The sequence below is a fragment of the Saimiri boliviensis genome, chromosome 5, assembly GCF_048565385.1.
Source record: "Saimiri boliviensis isolate mSaiBol1 chromosome 5, mSaiBol1.pri, whole genome shotgun sequence".
Taxonomy (NCBI): Eukaryota; Metazoa; Chordata; class Mammalia; order Primates; family Cebidae; genus Saimiri; species Saimiri boliviensis.
The window spans coordinates 80,464,230-80,484,700 of NC_133453.1; the positions used below are offsets into that span (position 1 = coordinate 80,464,230).

Consider the following 20,471-nt stretch of genomic DNA (forward strand, 5'->3'; position numbering starts at 1 on the left):
TTCTGGAGAGCACAGCACACTCCACACGCAGCATTCTATGCATGCGCACAAATGCATTCATGTTAACATTTGGAAGGGGGAGGGAAGGAAACAAACAACTTCTCCTTGGAGCGACCTAGTACCCACGACCTTGGCCAGGTGATCAAAGTCAACACAGTGATAAGCCAGGTAGCTACTGTATACACAGAAAGATGGGAGCAGAAGACACTTGACCTTTGTGGGTTTTGTCCCCAAACCCGTTAACTCCAGTCTAATCATAAGAAAAACACCAGCAGGGAAAAATTCCAGTAGAGGGGCAGCCTGCAAAAGAGCAGCCCAGTACTCCCCAAAACTGCCAAGGTCATCAAAACAAGGAGAGTCTGAGCAACCACCACAGCCAAGGAGAGTCTAAGGAGATGTGACAACTAAGTGCAATGTGGTGTCCTCTGGGATACTGGGATAGAAAAAGGACACTGGGTACAAGCTTAAAAAAAAGAAGGAATAAAGTATAGACTTTAGTAGGTATCAATATTGGTTCATTAACTGTGACAAGTGTGTCACACTAATGTCCTATGTTAATAACGGGAAACTTTGTATGAAGTGCATCGGAACTCTGCATTATTCTTTGCAACTTCTCCACAAATCTAACATCATCCTGAATTTAAATTTTATTAAAAATAGTTCGCCCCAGCTCTAATGGTAACTAAGAAGTCTCGTTACATACAGGAGAGTCCCCTTACCTTCTATGCTATATTTAGGTTGTGTTCCTGACAGTCCTTTGACCCTCAGCATAGAGGAGAGTGAAGCAGCAAACACTGCTTCACTGAAGGTCATGAGAGGGACACTGCAGAAAGGCAGAGTCTGAGGGCTTCTGTGTCATCTGCACCTTTAGAGAGTGATCTGATCTAAGGCGATTATTCCGGGTGGCAATGAAGTAAAGTGAAAATGACCCAAGCTTTCGAATCAGACTGAAGTTCAAATCCCAGCCAGTTATCAGCGAGCGATCTAACCTTCAGGAAAGTTATCTAAGCTCCTGGGGCTCTCCATCAACAAACTGCAAGTAGGGTTCGTATCTACACTGCAAGGTTGAAAATGTCCATGCAGTGTCTAGCACATGTTCTGAATAAATGCTACGTTTCCGTTTCTGCCTTTCCTTTCCTGAGGCAAAAGTCTCACTGGCCAACAATAGCCCAGGGACCAAATCGGACCACTGAGTGTCTTCATAAATAAAATGTTGCTGGAACACAGCCATGACCGCTCATTTATTTATATATTGTCTAAGGCTGCTCTGTGCTACGATGGCAGAGTTACAGAGCCACAAGAGGGACTGTGTGGCCCTCAAAGCCTGAGATATTTACTATCTGGCCCTTGACAGAAAAAGTTTGCCGACTCTGCTCGAAGGTCATCAATTATCGCACTTCCAAAAGCTAACAGGTACTTTTCACTCCTTATCATACTTGACATTCACAGCTTCTGCCTCAGATGTCTTGTTTCAAAATCCTCTCTTCTCTCGAGGCCAGCAACCTGAGCTCAGGCTCTGCACTCAGCTCCTTGGCACTCTTCAGAAACATGGCTCCGCGGAGCAGCCAAAGTTCAGCACAGGAAAAGTCACACAGTTCCATGCTGTGGTTAGTTACACCAGCACCGACGCCTGTGGTAGGGCAGAAACAGCATTACTTGGAAGCCCAGGATCAAGGGGGTTGATACTCTATCTTTCAGAACCTCAGAATCCTCACCCAAAACACAGAAATAATGCCCACCTTGGAAATACTATGAAAATTAAATTGGGGGTAAGACCATAAAGCCACAAGGCACAACAGAATTTTTTGAATCTTGACCCATCTGGGAAACCAAGCTGGAGCTCGGCAAGCTTCTCAATGGCATGCAAAAAATGAGTTAAGGGTATGCCAGAATATGGATCCTCTCAGCTCTCCAGACTGTTGGGCAGAGTCTGGGGCAGTGCCCGAGGAGAAGTTCATTGATCCCATTTGCTGTACAAATATCTCCTATTTGTGTCATGAGATAAAAGGCCTGGGAAGCCCCCGTCTTAAGCCATTCTATAGTTTTCTTCCTTCCCTAATTCTCAGGTACAGACAGGACACCACAACCTAAAGATTCTTTTTCCTAAAACTTTTTCAAATCAGCCTCCACCTCACTGCACAGTCCTCTGCCTCTGCAGAGTTAAGCCACTATACTACATTTAACTCGTTACAAAAGTTCCAACCAGTCTCAACCCCAAGGAGGCCTATGTGAAATAGTTATTGTGCTAGAACCCATAAATCTATTTATTTCATCCCTCTTCTGCTTAACACAGTCAAAAGACATCACTGCCAGAAGAATAAAATAAAGCCCTTCCTGGCTCCTCCAATCACACACACACACACACACACACACACACACACACACACACACCCCTGACCAGCTTCCAAAAGGAGAGTCATGCTCTTCTCCATGAGGTCACAACACTTCGTAACACCTCAATGTCTTCACGGTTGTCATCTCTTGCCAAACTGGGAGGACCCCAGAGCTTAGAGCCAAGTATCTCTTTACCTTGACATCCACCACATCTCTATTCCAGAGCCCAACTCACGGCTAGTGCTCAATAAACTGGTATAAAACAAACGTTTACGAAAGCTCATTAAATCACTGCGTGAAAGATTTACTAACGCAAGAGTGCCTCTGAGGCCATTTGCAAAAATAAAGATTACCACCAAAAATAAAGATCACCACCAAAAATAAAGATCACCACCAAATCCACCTACACAATATCCTCTTACGAAGAAGGGGATGCTGGAACAGTCTCTCACCAACCTAGGGCCAACAAGTACAGGAGAACTAGGGGTGTAAGAGCTCTTGGGATGACCACAGAATAAAAAGAACTTTATTTTAAAGCCCAATGGGCATATAAACTAATAATTTCCAGCTTGATAGGAAGAAACAGGAAAAGTAAACCATAAAAATAATAAAGGAGTGTCTAAATGCAAATAAAAATGGGATTCTCTTAAGCAGCCTACGTTTCTTGCTCATTTCAGGGGAAACATGTTGAACTGAACAGATTTAATTTTTTCCTTTCCATGTGTCACACGGAGCTCTCCTAGCAACAGTGTAAGTCAAGACTTCAGGCTACAGGTAACATGTTTCCCTCCCACCCCACCCCACACCTTAATAGAATCTGCTTGCCTGTTAAAATACTATCAACTGTAAGAAAAAATTAAGTGTACAATAAAACCTGAAACCAAGTAAACAGTACATCTTCAGAAGCTATTTAATGAGTAGCACCTTGACCTGGCCACTGCTATCATTTCTTCCTGAGAATCTTACCAAGGCACTTGGGTGCTTGGTTTGTTCCCTACCTTCACTCCCCAAAATCTTTGGTATCAGCTGGTTGTCTTGTGAACTGCTTTTCCCACTCCTCTAAAACTTGATTCCTTGTGCTCTCACTGGTTGATCTTCATCACTTTTAATAAAAGCTACAATAGGGCCAATAATAAATCAGCACAAAGCATTTAGCTGGAAGCAACACACACTTGAGGAAATAAAACTAATGAAGTATCTGGCAGGATCCTTCCCACAGAAGCTGTGGATGGATCAGCTCATCCACAGGGCCATGCACACAATTCAAAAACCCAGATCCCAATGATCAATAATTTGGTTTGAACAGTTTCATCAATATTTACTAACCCAAGTCCAAATGTCAGTAATTAGATTTTTTGTTCAAAAAATGTTTAAGAGACTGGGATCCCACTATGTTGCCCAGGATTATTACAAACTCCTTGGCTAAAGTTATATTCCAGCCTCTGTTTCCCCAGTAGTTGGGATTACAGGTGCACTGCTGTGCCTGGCAAGCAATTAGATGTTAAAGGTTCCTGCACTGAAGTAGTGGTGCCGTCTCTCTTCTCCAGGTCAAAAAAATAGACTAAAGGCAAAAGAGGATGATCTAGGAAAGAGGACAATATAAGGCAGAAGGGGTGGGGTGCGATGGCTCACGCCTGTAATCCCAGCACTTTGGGAGGCTGAGGTGGGTGGATCACGAAGTCAGAAGCCTGGACAAGATGGTGAAACCCCATCTCTACTAAAAATTCAAAAATTAGCCAGGCACTGTGGCAGATGCCTGTAGTCCCAACTACTCAGGAGGTTGAGGCAGGAGAATGGCTTGAACCCGGGCAGCAGAGGCTGCAGTGAGCTGAACTCATGCCCCTGCACTCCAGCCTGGGAGGTACAGTGAGACTCCCTTTCAAAAAAAAAGAAAAAAAAAATACAGAAGAGGAGATTTACCCCAATGTCAGATGTCAGGACCAGTTTGATGGAACATCGCAAGGGCATATTCTTCCAACATATTCGAGGAGCCAGACACTTTACACATTCCTTCCAATCCTCTCAAAGACCAATATGGTAGACAGATTCTTCTCCTTTCCCAACAAGGAAACCAGTGATTAGAGACATTAGTCTAGTACTCTTTCAAGGAAAGAGAGCTACTAAGAACAAGGACTTAGGATTGAACCCAGGTCAGTCTGTCTTCTATGATACGATATCCTGGGTGGGATTTTTCTGTTTAGGATGCAGTAAAAGGGACAGTATACAGAAGTTCAAGTTTACTTAACACAGCTAAGATCTGCTTAAACTTCTCAGGCTTGTAATCCCAGTACTTTGGCAAGGCCAAGGAGGGAAGATTGCTCGAGTCCAGTTCAAAACCAGCCTGGGCAATATGGCTGAAGGCAACAGGGTGAAGCAGGAAAAACCCTGTCTCTACAAAAAAATACAAAAATCAGCCAGGTGTGGTGGCACATGCCTGTAGTCCCAGCTACTTGGGAGGCTGAGGTGGAAGCATAGCTTAAGCCCAGGAGGAGGAGGTTGCAATGAGCTGAAATTCCCCAGCCTAGGTGACAGAGCAAGACCCTATCTCAAAAAATTAAGAAATAAAAATGCCATAGGTTTACAAAGAAAAAAAAATCTGCTTAAACTTCATAACCTTTAAAAAAAAAACAAATGCTGGCTGAGTGTGATGGCTCACACCTATAATCCCAGCCCTTTGGGAGGCCAAGGCAGGGGGGATAGCTTGAGGCTAGGAGTTTAGACCAGCCTAGCAACACAGCAGAACACTAACTCTTTGAAAATGCAAGATTAAAAAGTCACCTGGCCATGGTGGCATGTGCCTGTAGTCCTAGCTACTCAGGAGACCAAGGTGGGAGGATTGCTTAAGCCCAGGAGTTCAACGTTGCAGTGAGCTGTGACGAGATCGAGCCACTGCACCACAGCTGGGGCAGCACAGTGAGTCTCTGTCTCCACAAAAAAAGAAAAACTTACTCTCAGAATATTTTGCATGCCTACATTCAGATTTTAATGTATATATATGAGTGCATACATATTCATTCAACTCTCAGAGTACATATATCTGATCTAATAGAAACCATGTAACTGAAAAAGTAAATTATTTTGTGAAAGTAAAATACTTTCGACAAAAGAAATCCCTACTGAATTTTTACTGAAGAGCTGTAGTCCACCACCACTTTGTGATTGATGCCAACAGGAGATTCTAGTTTGTATGCCTCACTCACTTCAAGACACACAAGAATTTCTGTATCAAATATTAACACTAGATTCTATGATGCATACAATGGGCATACATTTTCCTGTGATTACCAAAGACCTTCAACATCCAAGTGTTAAATCCAAAGTCCTTGTGAAACATCAAACAAACATCAAACAGCCCAAGATAGAAGCCTCCGTCATACTCGCTGTGTTCTGAGGATGCCTCCATCTAGCATTATGGTGCAGTTGTGACCAAGGCACAATGACCTCACTTGCATTCCATTATGTGTACTCTACAAAGAGGAGGCAGCACAGCCAACCGTGGCACAGACTCATCTGCTGGTCCCTCAGCCAGTCTTGGTCCTGTGTGCCCCTGATTTACCAGGTACATGTTTCTGGTACAGTGTAGTCCAGAGTACAAGCTATTTACTTCATTGGGTACTCATCCAAATAATCAGCAATCTGTTTAAATGGCAGAAGAATAACGGCAGTGCCTTCGAGAGACAGCATGTCTGCAGATGGCATTTAAGCCATTTGAGGGATGTTCAAGGGTAACCTGACACAAAGGCTTCTGTCTCGAGTGCTGGCTTTATCACTTACCTGTGTAAGGAGCACCTGTGTGACTCTGCAGTGTTGCACAGCTTTGAACAGTATGTAGTTATGTGCTCAGCTTCCACCAGAGTTTTGTTCTCATTGTTTGGAGGGCAAATCTGGACCACCTTGGAGCATTTATACTCTCCATCAGCTTCATGAATCACAGGCTCTCATTTCCATAGTGTGCACATGGCAGCTTCACAAATTACACAGGCAGGGCACCACCAGGCATCCTGCCTTTTTGCTTTACCTATATTTCTCTTTTCTGCCAAGAACCATTGCTTTCTTAGACCTTACACTCATGTCACCAGTTCTAAGAGCTGGCTTCCTGTACAGGGCAATTCTATGTGCATAACATTTTAATCACTCCAAACAAATCATGTGCAAACCAGGAGAGGATGAATAACTCAAGGAGCTGGCAGCAGAGCTCAAACTGGAGCCCACTCCGTTCCACTGCTTTCATGTCCTACTCCCAGGGAACAAAGCCCCACAGGAGGGCTGCGCTGCATGTCAAGGCTACACATCCTTGCCAGAAAACACAGCCCTGAGGATGGAATCCCACTGCAGGGCATTTAGCTAAGGATAAAGAATCAGGGGAACAGATACTATGGGAATCCATTCATGGCCACCAAGTCAGATGAGGGAAGCTGAAGGTGGGCTCCAGGGTAGATGGTGACTTGGAAATTGCAACCCCGACAACCCTAGACTTTACAGTCTACATCTCGTTTAAATTTCACTTGTCCTATGTGAAGCACAAGGCTGCTACTTTAAAAATACCATAGAAGGCTGGGTGCCAAGGCTCACACACCTGCAATCCCACCACTTTGGGAGTCCAAGGCAGAAGGATTGCTTTAGCCCAGGAGTTCAAGACCAGCCTAGGCAACATGGTGAGACCCCCATCTCTATAAAAAATTTAAAGAAACCAAACAAAAAAAAACACCATAGACTGAGTAGCTTAAACAACAATATTTCTTAGTTTGGAGGCTGGGAAGTCCCAGATCAAGGCATCAGCAGTATCAGTGTCTGACGACAGTGCCTGCTCACTGCACAGCAGGGCCTCCTTATCTGCAGAGGATATATTCCAAGGCCTCCGGTGGAAACTGAGGACAGTACTGAATCCTATATACACACTGTGGTTTTTTCTATACATACATCCTCTTCTTGCACTAAATGGCTTAGTGTCATTCATTTCAGGGGATCTCTCTTGCAGAAGTCTCTACATAGTCTCAATGATTTCTCTTGGCAACATGTTGCCATCAGCTGGAACACTTTTTCTGTTGTCTTCAACCCATAAATTGAATGCCTTTTTCATCTTAACTGAGCATTATCACACACAGTAGTGGTAACTTTTGCAGTTTGAGGTACAACAGCAAAACTACCATGAATTTTTTTCCTTCATCATAATTTCACGGATGGAAGACTCACTCATTCTTACTGTAGATCTTAGCAACCTCAGCATATGATGTTTTTTCTTTATTAAGTCAAGAACTTTGCCTTTCCACTTAAAGGAAGTACTTTACGGCTTCTCCTGGCATGTCCAAATTGCCAGCATCACTACTCTTTTGCTTTGGGGCTGTGATTAAGTAAGATAAGGTTGAGTTGAACACATGCAGTGTGATACTACGACAGTCAGCCTGACAACCAAGAGGGCTACTGAGTGACTAACAGGCAGGTCTCATGTGCAGCATGGCGACACTGGGCAAAGGGAAGATTCCCGTCCTGGGCTGCAAAGAACTGGATTTCAGCATACTACTCAGAATGGCATGCAATTTACAAGTTTTCAACTATTTCAAGAATTTCCCATGTAATATTTTTGAACCACAGTTGACTGAAGGTAACTGAAACCACAGATAAGGAAGGACTGTCATATCCTCACACGACTAACAGAAAAAGAGCTTAAGTATCGTCTTCTTCTTACATGACAGCATTAATCGCATCATGGAGGCTTCACCCTCCTGATTTCAAAACTTTATCACCTCCCGAAGGCCCCATCTCTTCACAGCATCCCAATTAGGGGTTAGCGTTTCAACATCAAATTCTGGGGAGACATAAACATGCCATCCATAACGTCTTGTAAGACGTTAGGCAGAACATACCAGCAGAACAACAAAGGCTTGCCATTATTACCCCATGTCTAAGAGGAAGGAACACCGATAGCTAAGCTAGCCTGCTCAAGCCGACAAAGCTGGGAAGTGAACCCAGCTCTGTCCAATCTGCCCATGACTGGGGCAGATGGAGACAGCCTGCATCCGTCAGGATCCGTTACATCTCGTTAGCTGAACTGGAGTCTCACCAGTTCCTGATTTCGGGTAGAGAACTTACTCTCCCAGCCTCTTTAAAAGGTCGACTCATTAGCTGTACTCAGGATCTGTGACCAATAAAGACGACTTTGTTAGTGGTGGAAGAAAGAAAAATCACATATCCTTTAAAGGCTGTTTTCTAAATTAAACTTCTCAGAGCTCTTGTCCAGAAAAGAGGCTCCTTGCCATGGCACAGTTAGCTATCTCGATAGGTCCCCTCTGAGGCAAGGCTTTCTGGTTTCAGCACTCCAGGCCCTGATAATGAAGTCATTCCCAAAGGTACTGTTTCCCTTTTGTAAGGCACTCTGGTTCCCACTGTGCTCTTCCTTCTAGAAATCACCATCCTGTGTTCACCTTAGTTTCCCACCCCCAGGCTTGGCATACCCCTGCCACCCCTGTGCCTGGAGGCAGCCAGCCACCCCTGCCAATAGACACAGACATATGCACGGTCCTGTCATAGCAGATCTGAGGAGTTGAGCTGGAATATCAGGTTTTCTTTCCTGTTTATTTCTGCTTTACACTATTGCTCATTAGCACCAGATATAATTGCCTACATGGGCTCCTGTGACTTCGGTGTTTCTCCGTAAATCAGAAATGATGGAAAAGATCCCCACCACCACAGCCCCTGCCCTCGTCTATTTTCTTTGAGGTGAAAACATTGATTTCTGAGCATGGCACTGGGTTTGTTCCAGCCGCCATCTGACACCACCACAGGGTGCAGCTGACACTGCTATAAAGTGTGACTGAATAAAACCTCCAGTCATCATTAACCGCAGGCGGCGGGAAACAGGCAGCAAAAATGCCACGGGGTGAAAATGGGAGAGAGACAGGAGTGGAGGAAAGCAAGGCTGGGCGGCTACTGACAAACGCAGTTGAAGACATACTCCCTTTTGCTCAGTGCCTGAAGACAGGAAAGCCCTAAGAGGGAGCCTGGGCCCTAAGAGGGAGGCTGGACCCTAAAGCATCACTTTCCTCTGGATATGGAGAAAGGTATATTCCCAGCTTTACAAATGTAAAGGACTGTTACATTTAAAATTGCCTATGTATCCATTAGTATTTTCAACCAATCACATGGAGCGGGTGAGCATGGAATACTAAAATCCTATTGGTTTTAACAGTGACTTACCTATGCCACATCACCAGGATAAAAGAAGTGATTGGATTCTGAAGATATGATTGGATCCTGTTTTCGGGGCTCCCAAGGGGAACAACAAGATGCCAACAAACACAAGACAGCAGTCCTTATAGAGGATGTCACAGAATGTCTGGGCAGAGACGTGTAATAAAGGGTTACGCAGAGCGAAGAGAAGGCAGAGTACTACAGGTGCTTGGAGCAAAAGGATATTACTTCTCACCTAGAGAAAAGGAGAGACACAGAGAAAGGCTGGGGTTGACCGCAAGCCATACCCGTGGTCAAGTCCGAAGGCGAAGGTTCTGACCTAGGCATATGAAAGAGGATGAACAAGAGGGGAAGAGGAACAACAGTGCTGGGTGAAGGCACAACAATGATTTGGTTGAGAGAAGACAATTCAATGGGGAAAGAAACGTCTTTTCAGGAAATGGTGCTGGGACAACTGGTATCCACGTGAGAGAGAAGGAAGTTGATCCCTACTTCACATCACACAAGGAAATGAACTCAAAATGGATCATAGGCCTAAATGTTAGAGTTAAAACGATTAGGAGAAAACACTTGAGATGTATCTTTATGACTCTAGATTATGCAATGGTTACTAAGACATGACATCAAAAAAAGAGACTAACAATAAATAATTGAACCTTATAAAAATTTCAGACTCCTGTGCTTGAAACAATATAATCAAGAGAGTAAAAAAGGCAATCCTCAGAATGGAAGAAAATACTTGTAAATCATTTATCTGATAAGGAACTTGTATCCAGAATATAAACAGAATTTTCACAACTTAATAAAACTACAAAGAGATATCAGTTCACATGCTCTAGGATGGCTATAACCAAAGACAATCACAAGTGTTGGCAAGGATATGAAGCAATTGGAAACCTCACACTCAGCTGGTAGTAATATGAAATAGTACAGCCACTTAAAAAACAAGTTGGCAGTACCTTAAAAGGTTAAACAGAACTACCATATGATTCAGCAATCTCACTAGATATATACCCGAGGGAAAACCATATGCCCATATAAAAATGCAGACACAAAAGCTGATTGCAGCTTTATTTACAATAAATAGCCAATGTGGAAACAACAAATGTCCATTGATGAAAGACTGGATAAACAAAATGAGTGGCATGTGTCAGTACTTCATTCTGTTTTCTTACCAAACAATATTTTAGTGAATGAAGTACCAATATATGCCACAACATGGATGAACCTAGACAACATTATGCTCCACAAAGGAAGCCAGTCACAAAACACCACAAAGTATGATTCTATTTTTTATAGAATGCCCAGAATAAGCAAATCCAGAGAGACAAAGTGGTTACTAGGGGCTAGAAAATAGGGAGTGAAGAGTAAGGGCAAGAAGGAATGTGAAATGACTACTAATGGGTATGGGGTTTTGCTTTAGTTTCTTTAAGGAGGAGATAACAATGTTCTAAAATTAACACTGTGGTAATCATTGCACAACCCTATGAAAATGCTATGAAAAGAACACTTAACTATAAACTTTAAATGGGTGAATTATGTGGTATATGTCAAATGTATCTCAATAAAGCTGCTCTTAAAAATTCAATGGAATAAAGCACAATAGAAAAATATATAAATTTGATTGGAGGAAATGAAAAACTTCTGTGAGACAAAAAACACTAACCTAATTAGATGGAAAATGATGAACTAGAAATAGGTTTTTAAAATAACATACATGACTGATGGCCTTAAAACAAACAACCAAGCTGTGCTAAATCAGTAAGAAACACATATTTGCCCCAGTAGACTACAGGACAGCTGTCACGAAAATTTTCCAAAAGAAAAAGTTACCAATGACCAGTAAGAATGTAATAATTCATTCACAATGTTAAACAAGTTTTGGCCCAGTAATCTCACTTTTATAATCTATCTGATAAAAATATCAGAGATGCCTTTAAATCTTAATATGCAAGAATGTTATTTTTAGTAGGAAATGGGGAATCACTTACCTGTTCAATGCTGGGGAATGGACAAATATGCATTACTACTGTTTATAAACTACAGAAACAAAGCAGGAGAGACCATTAAAATGTTTGTCTTTTGGCGGGGTACAGAGGGACTCAATATTTAGTGTATCATTATTTTGTACTTCTCTATAATGTATTTTTCTCCTCAAATAGTTCCAAAATTTTAAAGATAAATACACATGTATTTGCCCTCATAGAAAAGCAATTATATGAGATAATCACCTATACTTTATCAGTGATTCTCGAACTTTGTTACATTAGAATCACCTAGGAGGCCTTTTTATAAATCCCAATGTCCAGACATACTTCATACACATTTAATCAGAGTCTCTGAAGATAGGAGCTGGGCATCATCAGTATCCTTTACAATTCCTGGGCTGACTCGAGAGGATAGCCAAATTGCACCCAGGACTCACTGGCAGGGGAATAAAGGGACTCAAAGTAGAGCAAATGCATGCACACTGGTTCTATGTATGAACACATGTTCAAGCACAACAGAAGATTCGTGTGTCACATTCATAGCTGGGCACACAATAAGGTGGCCATCATGTAACAAGTTTCCAGGAGGAAACAAAAAATGCTCTCTTATTTACCCCAGCAGGAGGAACTGTCCTTGCTGAAGGTTAGATGTCAGCTGTGGTCGGTCCCAACCACTCAGCAATAGAAGCAAGGATGAGAACCAGCTGGCTCTACAAGGAGAAATGGGACTGTGCATGTCCTGTGTTATTCTCCATCCTCCTAGCAGCAGCCTCATGGATGCATGTGCACACAACTTGAAGCCCATGTCCCCCACCCTGTCTATGAAATCAGAACACACTCAAATTATTTACAGCTGACATGCCAACAACACACAGGCAGAACAAAGCCTTGCTGAGTTAAGAGAAGATGCTGGGGAGGGTGGAGGATCGAGCTCTACCAATAACTTGAATGAATTTTGGATAAGTTCCCTAATGACTAAGGGATCTTTGCTTCCACATCTGCAAAGAGGCCTGGACAGGATGTGCTCTGGAGGCCTCTCCAACTCGAATATCCCTGTGAACCTCCATGATCTCTAGGATCCTCACCAGGTGGCTGAAATTGGAAGCCAGCTGAATGTTTTTCTGACCATGAACTTGAGTTGAGTCAGCTGTCATAATTCCTGACACAATCTCGTGGAAAGAAAGAAAATGAAAATTGTCTGAAAAGTGCAGACAGAAGGGAAGTTCTAAAGAAGGCGGCTACAGAATCATTTTTCCCAGCCTCTTAAAATTCTCAGTAGTCCACAGTTAGGCTGTACAAAGCACCATCCATTTAAGCTGTTCCCAGAAGATGTGAACTTCAAAAAGCAGCCTCTCAAAGAATGCTGGGGGGAATATGAAATCAATATAGCCTTTCTGGAAAATAACTGGGCACTATGTATCAGGATTCTTTATAAATGCAGGCCATTTAGTTCAATAATTCCACTGCTGGGAACCTGCTACCCCAAAGAGATGTCAGAGATATTTATAAATATCACTGGACAAAAGTATTCCTATTGGGAATTCTGAAGACGGGTTATACAAAAATGTTAGTGTGACTACCCCTGAACTGTACACTTAAAAATGGTTAAGATGGTCAATTTTGTTATATGTATTTCACCATAATTGAAAACATTCACACCAGGAGTAGTGAAAACAAATCTTAACATGCCAAAAACTTTTTGTAAGAATATCCAACAATCAGAAATTAGTTTAAAATCAGTTATAAGATATTGAAACAATGGACAACAAATATCAAGCTCTTCAAGTAAACTGCAAATTGCTCATGATAAACTATTAAGTGAGAGCTGGGTACAGTGGCTCACACCTGTGATCCCAGCATTTTGGGGTGCCAAGGTGGGAAGATGATGGCTTGAGGCCAGGAGTTCAAGATCAGGCTAGGCAGCATGGTAAAAACCTCATCTCAAGGAAAAAAAATTAGCTGGGCATGGTGGTGCATGCCTGTGGTACTCGAGGCTGAGGTGGGAGGATCACTTAAGCCCAGGTCGAGGGTGCAGTGGGCCTTGACAGCACCACTGCACTCTAGCCTGAGTGACAGAGCAAGACCTTGTCTCAAAACAAAAAAACTTAAGTGACAAAAGGCAGCACACAAGAGGGTTACATAATGTGGTCTCAGGTTTAGGTGGAGCAAATTTTTTTCAAAAGACTAGGAAAAAAACTGTTAACAGTAGTTCTTTCTCAATGATGAGATTTCCAAATTTTCTACAAGAAATACTTGTGGGTTAGGGTAAGGAGTGCCTTCACAGACATTAACTCATGGTCCAAGGATCAAAGGGACAGTATGGTTTCTACTACACAGCCTGTCAGTTTTGCAGTTTTCCTTTAAAAAAACAGAGGTGAAATTTTCAAAACTGCTACATCAGCTCTGGCCACGGTGTGACAGAAGTGGAACTGGAAGCGGCAGAAGCAGAAGTATCCTCACACAAGGAGTAGGGCAGTCCCACCCACATGTCACATCTGCTGTCTTACCCCATCTCGCATTCAAAGGGCTGCTTCTCATTCATATACGACCTTTAGATTGTCTGATAATGGGCCCAGAGTGATCTGGGAAAATAAATGCAGATACTGTGTAAAGCATCTAATGATATTACTAATAAATGACAGGAAATGAGCTTTTCTCTGGGAAAACAGCAGCACATGTTACAAATATTGATGAATTATTAATCCAAAAAGACTTGCAACTGCCACAGAACTACTTTAATGGATGCTGGTACTTGTTTTCATGAACAGAAAATACATTTACGATTAAAAACAAAAGTTTTGAAACAATACTCAAAATAACAATTTTCTAGCAATGAAAAAGAAACCAAATAAACAGGGGAAGACGGCAGCAGAGTAAATAAAAATAACAACCCTCAATATGAGTGTACAGAAACAAACTCAATCATGTAACATGCAGGGTCACATTATTGCAAAGTTATTTGGCCCACAATTCCCAAGATCCAGGAAGTAATCATCAATTGTATTAACATACATATTTTTTAAAATTTTATTATTATTATTATTGAGATGGATTTTCCCTCTTATTGCCCAGACTTAGCTCACCACAACCTCCGCCTCCCGGGTTCAAGCAATTCTCCTGCCTCAGCCTTCTGAGTAGCTAGGAATACAGGCATGCACCACCACACCCAGCTAATTTTGTATTTTCAGTAGAGACAGGGTTTCTCCATGTTGGTCTGGCTGGCCAGGCTGGTCTCGAACTCCTGACCTCAGGTGATCTGCCTGCCTCGGCCTCCCAAAGGGCTGGGATTACAGGCATGAGCCACCACACCCAGCCAACATATATATTTTTTATTAACACAGACTGTGTTGTTCAGAGTATTTCTTATAGGAGTTTGTAACATTTGACCCTTGCAAGAATAATTGTTCCAGTCCCTGACAGTTTCTGGATTAGCATCAATTAGTGAAGAGTTTCTATCCAAACAAGTAAAATAAGTTTGTTTGTTCGTTTTTTAACCTTAAAAAGAGAGGAATAGGGGTGGGGTAGGGGGGTGGTTTACAAATCAGAACAAAAGTCATCAAGGTAATTTCAGAGCAGATGTCTGAATGCTGGCCGGATCCTGGAGCATGACCCTCTGTGGGGCCGGGTTGGAAGGAGAAGGGAGAGGAGGGGAGTGGCTCCATACCTCTGGGTGCTGCAGACACACTGTATTTACTGTATCATTAGCAGCAATGTTGCTAGCTTTTAAAATAGATGAGTATTTTTAAATCCAGTGCACATTTACAATCACGTCATTTTTTTTTTTAAAACCAGGCAGGTAGAACATTAGGGCCCTGGATACTTTACCAACAATATGGTTTAAGCAGAAATCTGTGTTAGACACCGAAAAAGCTATTGTTCATCACTTGATGTATTGAGTCACTGCCATTTTTAAACAGCATCTCAGCCCTAAACTTTTCCAATTAAAATTACCAAGATAATGAAGCCAAATTACCACTGTGAGATACTAATTTGCTGTACAAATTTGGGCAGTGAACAAATACTGCACAATTAGAGATGTATCTGCTTAGTTTATTTAGTTAACATTTGGACCAAAAACATCTAATACAGAGAACATGTTTTCCAAATCCAATAAAAGCTTCTAAGTTTCAGAACTACTAACCTCCTTCTATTCTAAGGCCTTGCAAAGAATTTAGCAAAAATACATTTTATTCCTGTGGAGAAAAACTGAAGGATGTTTTCTTAAAAAAAAAAACGAACATGGTCCACACACATATAAGGAGACAAGGCCTCACCAGGGAGTCTTCTGCCCCCATGCCTATAACCTCCATGAAACCTCTGAGTAGCTACGCTCCCCAGGCTTGCCATGCCATTCAATCCTACCTGAAGTCCCACTAACACACTGAATTTTTTAATAAAATTATATCTGAAATGCAGTCGTCCCTGAAGTCTCTCAGGTGTTCCCCATCCTAAGGCCCAAGCAACATTAATTCATTTGTAGTAGCACAGAGTATAGGTAGGCGAATTGTCCAAAAGGTCAAACCTCTGCACTTGGCATCACCTTCAACAGAGATCCCTTAAGAATACTAATAGTTTCTGAATTATTTCTATTATCTATTTCATAGGGATGAGGTATAAGGCATCTTGTTTGTTCTCAAGCATCAAAGGAAGCACATACTGTTTTTAAAAAGAAAAAATTACTCAGTGATACTTTTTAAAGTACAGTAGGGCAGGCTTTATTCAGGACCATCTTAACACATATAGGGACCACTGCAGTGGGATTTTAGGTGGGGAAAGATTGAACTCAACTCCAAACACAGCATGGGCAAGTGGGAACTTATAGCCAAGGAACAGGGTGCATGAAAAATTACAAAGCGGAAACATCAGGTGTAGGAAGGCAATTCCTGCTAAAAACAGGTCAGGGTGACCAGATGTCACCTGTAGGATGGTGGAGGATGAGGAATCTAATCAGATTTGGGTGGGGTGGGGAGGCATTCTTGCTTAACTTAGTAGCATGTTTCTTTGCTAAACCTGGATCTTAAAAAAAGTGGGCGCATGCGCGCATGTGTGCATACACACGTACACACACACACACACACACACACACACCACACACCCCAGAAGAAAGTTCAGGAGCATGACTAAAAGGTAGCCAAGCAAAAGTTTTTGGGTTTATTGGGGGTTTTTTAGGTCAATATACACACTAATTCAGAGGAAAAGGGCAAATGACATAGCTAATAAAGAAAAAGTAAAATGCTGTGCATACTTTTCAGAAAAAGTAATCCTAATCAAGATAACCCAATATGAGGCAGTGTGGGAAATATGACTTGAAGGAAGAGAAGAAATGTGACAAAGAGATATAGCAGTGAGGGAGGGCAAAGAAAGAAGGAAGGACATTCCAGGAATTTCCCCAAATACTGATAAACAGGTCAAATTCCTTGGCACAGGAAATTACTTCATACCAAAAGGTTCCTGAGTTCCAGCTAATTAATGGATTGTAAACAATGCTGTCTAAAACCAGAAAATTCTGCAACTATAAAAGATTTTGGACACTCACCAATGCATAGCACTGTTTCTAACATTCAGAGCCTTTAGGTTAAAAATCAGGGGATCCTCCTAATTATACCAGCACATAAACCTCAAAGATCTACTCAATGACTCAGCATATGTCATCTCAAGAAATACAATTATTATCAGGAAATCAGAGAAACAGATACCAATTTCACAGCCCCAGGCACATTTTGGATAGATTCTGAGTATGTTTACATGTAATTGAGAAGAATCCTTACACTGTCATATGATCAACTGGACCCCAAATTATCCTGCCTTTTGTAAACACTCCACAAACCTTAAAAAAAAAATCCAGTAACTTTTAAAACTCAAGGTATCAGCATTTTAGAATGGCTTTCCTCACATGTGAATCATAACCTCTCAAAGTTCTGTTTGTTTTTTTTGGGGTAATGTTAAGTGTAAAACGTTGATAGAGGGAAGCCAAAATGTACAGGAATGATCCAAAGTCCTTTTCCCCTACCATTTTACAAGTCTGAGTTTTCACAAACAAACTTTATAGCTGTTCAAATGCTAGATGAAGTAATCAAATAAAATACATCAGTATATACTAGGTAGTAATAAACAGACTACTGTCAGATGACATCTGCTTAATCTATAACCTTTAAACCGCAGTCTAGTGTGTTTGAATTACAGTCATGTGTCACTTAATGATGGGGATACATTCTGAGACAGGTGTCATTAGGTGATTCTGTCATTGTGCGAACATCCTCCAGTGTACTTTCACAAATCAAGGTGGCACAGCCCACTATACACCTAGGCTACACAGCATAGCCTACTGCTCCTAGGCTACAAACCTGTAGAGCATGTTACTATACTGAATGCTGTAAGCAACTATTAATAGTGGCAACTATCTGCATATCTAAACACAGGAAGGGTATAGTAAAAACACAGTAGTCTAACCTCGTGGGACCACTGTCATACATGTAGTTTCACTGACCAAAAGAAACATCATTACTTGGGGCCATGACTGCTTAGTGCTCCTTAATTCATCAGCAGGAAAACAACAAAATTGCTGGTTAACATCAGTACTGATAACAAGATGTTAAATCTTTGTAAAAATCTAGCCTTGGCAGTCCAAACAGGACAAATCTATTAAACCAAACTTTTCCCTTAAATTAAAAAAAAAAAAAAAAAAAAAAAAAAATCTTTCTTCTAGAAGATATTGCAGCAAAGAAAAAGAAAAAACATTCTCCCAGAAGATTTCTCACGGGCACTAATTTCGCTTATTTTCAGTACATGTACTACGTATATAACCAAGGCAGCTCCTTCGTTGCCTGTTTACCTGGGGATTTTTTGTTTGCTCTTGATTGCACCAAGTGAGACTGTCGAGGCAGCAAAGGTGATGAAGGCAGAGACATCGAGACACCTTTGGCCAGGCTCACCCTATAGGTGTCCTCTGCTGCGGGAAGACTGCTCACAGGAGAGTCACCGCCGTGGCCAAGGGACAGGACTGGAGAAGTCTCGGTACCAAAGTCCCCTCCTAGAGTGGAGAGAGAACACTTAGGTTAAAGCATCATTACAAGTTGATACAAATTTAATTCCTATAAACTATATTCTTAGAATATCATTCTCATATATCAGATGCATATATTGAATTTTTTTTTTTTTTAAGGTAACTTTTCCCCATCATTCTTGAAACTTTTTACCCTGTGAGGGAAAACTCAGGCATCAGTGAATTCGACTCCATGTGCTTTGATCCAGAAAGCCACTGATCTGTGATTAGATCAAGGTCAAGTATGAATAATCCACAAGCAGCTTTGATTTCAGCTAAAGGAAAAGGAGAGGGCTCACTGGCCTTACACGGGTACCAGTAAAACAGATTCAGATGCCAACCATTCCAGAACTCCTGGGCCTCCACTGCCCCTGTCTAAAAAGAAAAGTCTAAGGGAGAGTCTAGCCTACATCCATATTCCTCCCCAGCACCATCCCTTGGTTCTCTTATCCCATCTACTCAACACTCCCCATGACACAGGGCCACCCTCTTAAAACTCAACCAGCCCCAAACCAGTCACGGGATTAGAAACCCTGCTCACTTACTAGGCAGCTTCCACTTGACACTCGGCCCCTAAATAAGCTTGGGGACAAACAAGCTTACTATTATGAAATTAAACATTTAGGGCAGGCAAAAATCTCGAGAAGCAGAGAGGATGTAATCATCACAGTGTTAAAAGTATACACGAAAGAGTACCCTGGCTGGAACTAGTCTCTCCCCTCAAAAAAAAATAAACCATATTTTCCTCCTATTGCATCTCCCCACCAATCACCTTCCCTGCATACTAAGATGGAACTGAGGATACACAGGCAAAGAATGTAAATCATTACCTGCTTCTTAAAAAGCATTTTCAAACTCTAAATCGCAGACAGAATTTGAAAGATGCATACACTTTCTCACAAGCACATCAGTCTCTGTGACAAAAGCTATCTGACCGGTCCTTGCCATGCCTTCCTGGCTCCAAAAACAAACAAACCACACAGACACAAACATATACATACAAAATCAAGGACTAGATTTTTAAAAAAGAAAAATGAAAGTTGTCTAGTTAGGCAGGAACTAAATTTTTGCAGATTTTTGTGTACAAGGCTCAAAAGGGATACGAACCAAACCATCAAGTTTCAAATGGTATCAGTGTGCTTGTTTTTTTGAGTTAGGAGTCAAGAGGAAGTAGAGTCACCCTCTCCATAATTTTTTTTTTTTTTTAAAGACAGAGTCTTGCTCTGTCACCAGACTGGAGTGCAGTGGTGTCACCTCAGCTCACTGCAACCTCCACCTCCCAAGTTCAAGCCATTCTCCTGCCTCAGCCTCCCGAGTAGCTGGGATTACAGGCACGTGCCACCATGCCCTGTTAATTTTTTGTATTTTTAGTAGAGATGGGGTTCTATCATGTTAGCCAGGATGGCCTCTATCTCCTGACCTTGTGATCTGCCCACCTCGGCCTCCCAAAGTCCTGGGATTACAGACTTGAGACACCATGCCCAGTCCACATGCCTTACTTTAAAGGCAACTCACAGCAGAGCAGTGAACAGAAAGGCCTCACAATGGGGGCGTCAGCAAAGAAGATAATTTCAGTCTTCCCTGGATTAGGTATGCATGAGGTGGTTTTAATAAATTTGGGAAACTAAAGATTTATTGCTAATTGCCCAAATGACTGGCATTTGAAGAAAAAAGACATGAAAAAACTCTCACTGGAATTACAAAAACAAGGACATTCATGCAAATGCCCGGGGCAAAGTTCTGTCCTCAAGGGAGGGAAGCACGCAGAAGTTAGAGGCCTTCACCTCCTAGAACCTGTGTGGATAGCAATGGCCCCCAGGCTGGGCTCCCCACTCCTCACGAGCTTCATCCACCTTGTTTCCCTAGCCAGCACTGTAAGATACCATTACCAACAATCAGGGGCCGGTCTTAGAGCACTG

The 20,471-nt window shown here is 42.0% G+C and overlaps 1 protein-coding gene across 8 annotated transcripts in view; it reads right to left on the reverse strand.

The window, feature by feature from the left end:
• TANC1 (tetratricopeptide repeat, ankyrin repeat and coiled-coil containing 1) overlaps positions 1 to 20,471 on the reverse strand; it is a 277,351-nt gene that overhangs the window by 137,526 nt on the left and 119,354 nt on the right. For 7 of the 8 annotated variants that reach the window (XR_012517747.1, XM_010329951.3, XM_074399627.1 and 4 more), the window contains one exon: positions 18,343 to 18,540. Coding sequence is in view for 6 of the 8 variants with exons in the window: in XM_010329951.3 (XP_010328253.1) it covers positions 18,343 to 18,540 (198 nt within the window). In the remaining 2 variants the exon portion in view is untranslated. Of the gene's footprint in view, positions 1 to 4,254; positions 15,735 to 18,342; positions 18,541 to 20,471 lie in introns of those variants that run through there. The other variant, XM_074399629.1, reaches the window with a different exon arrangement.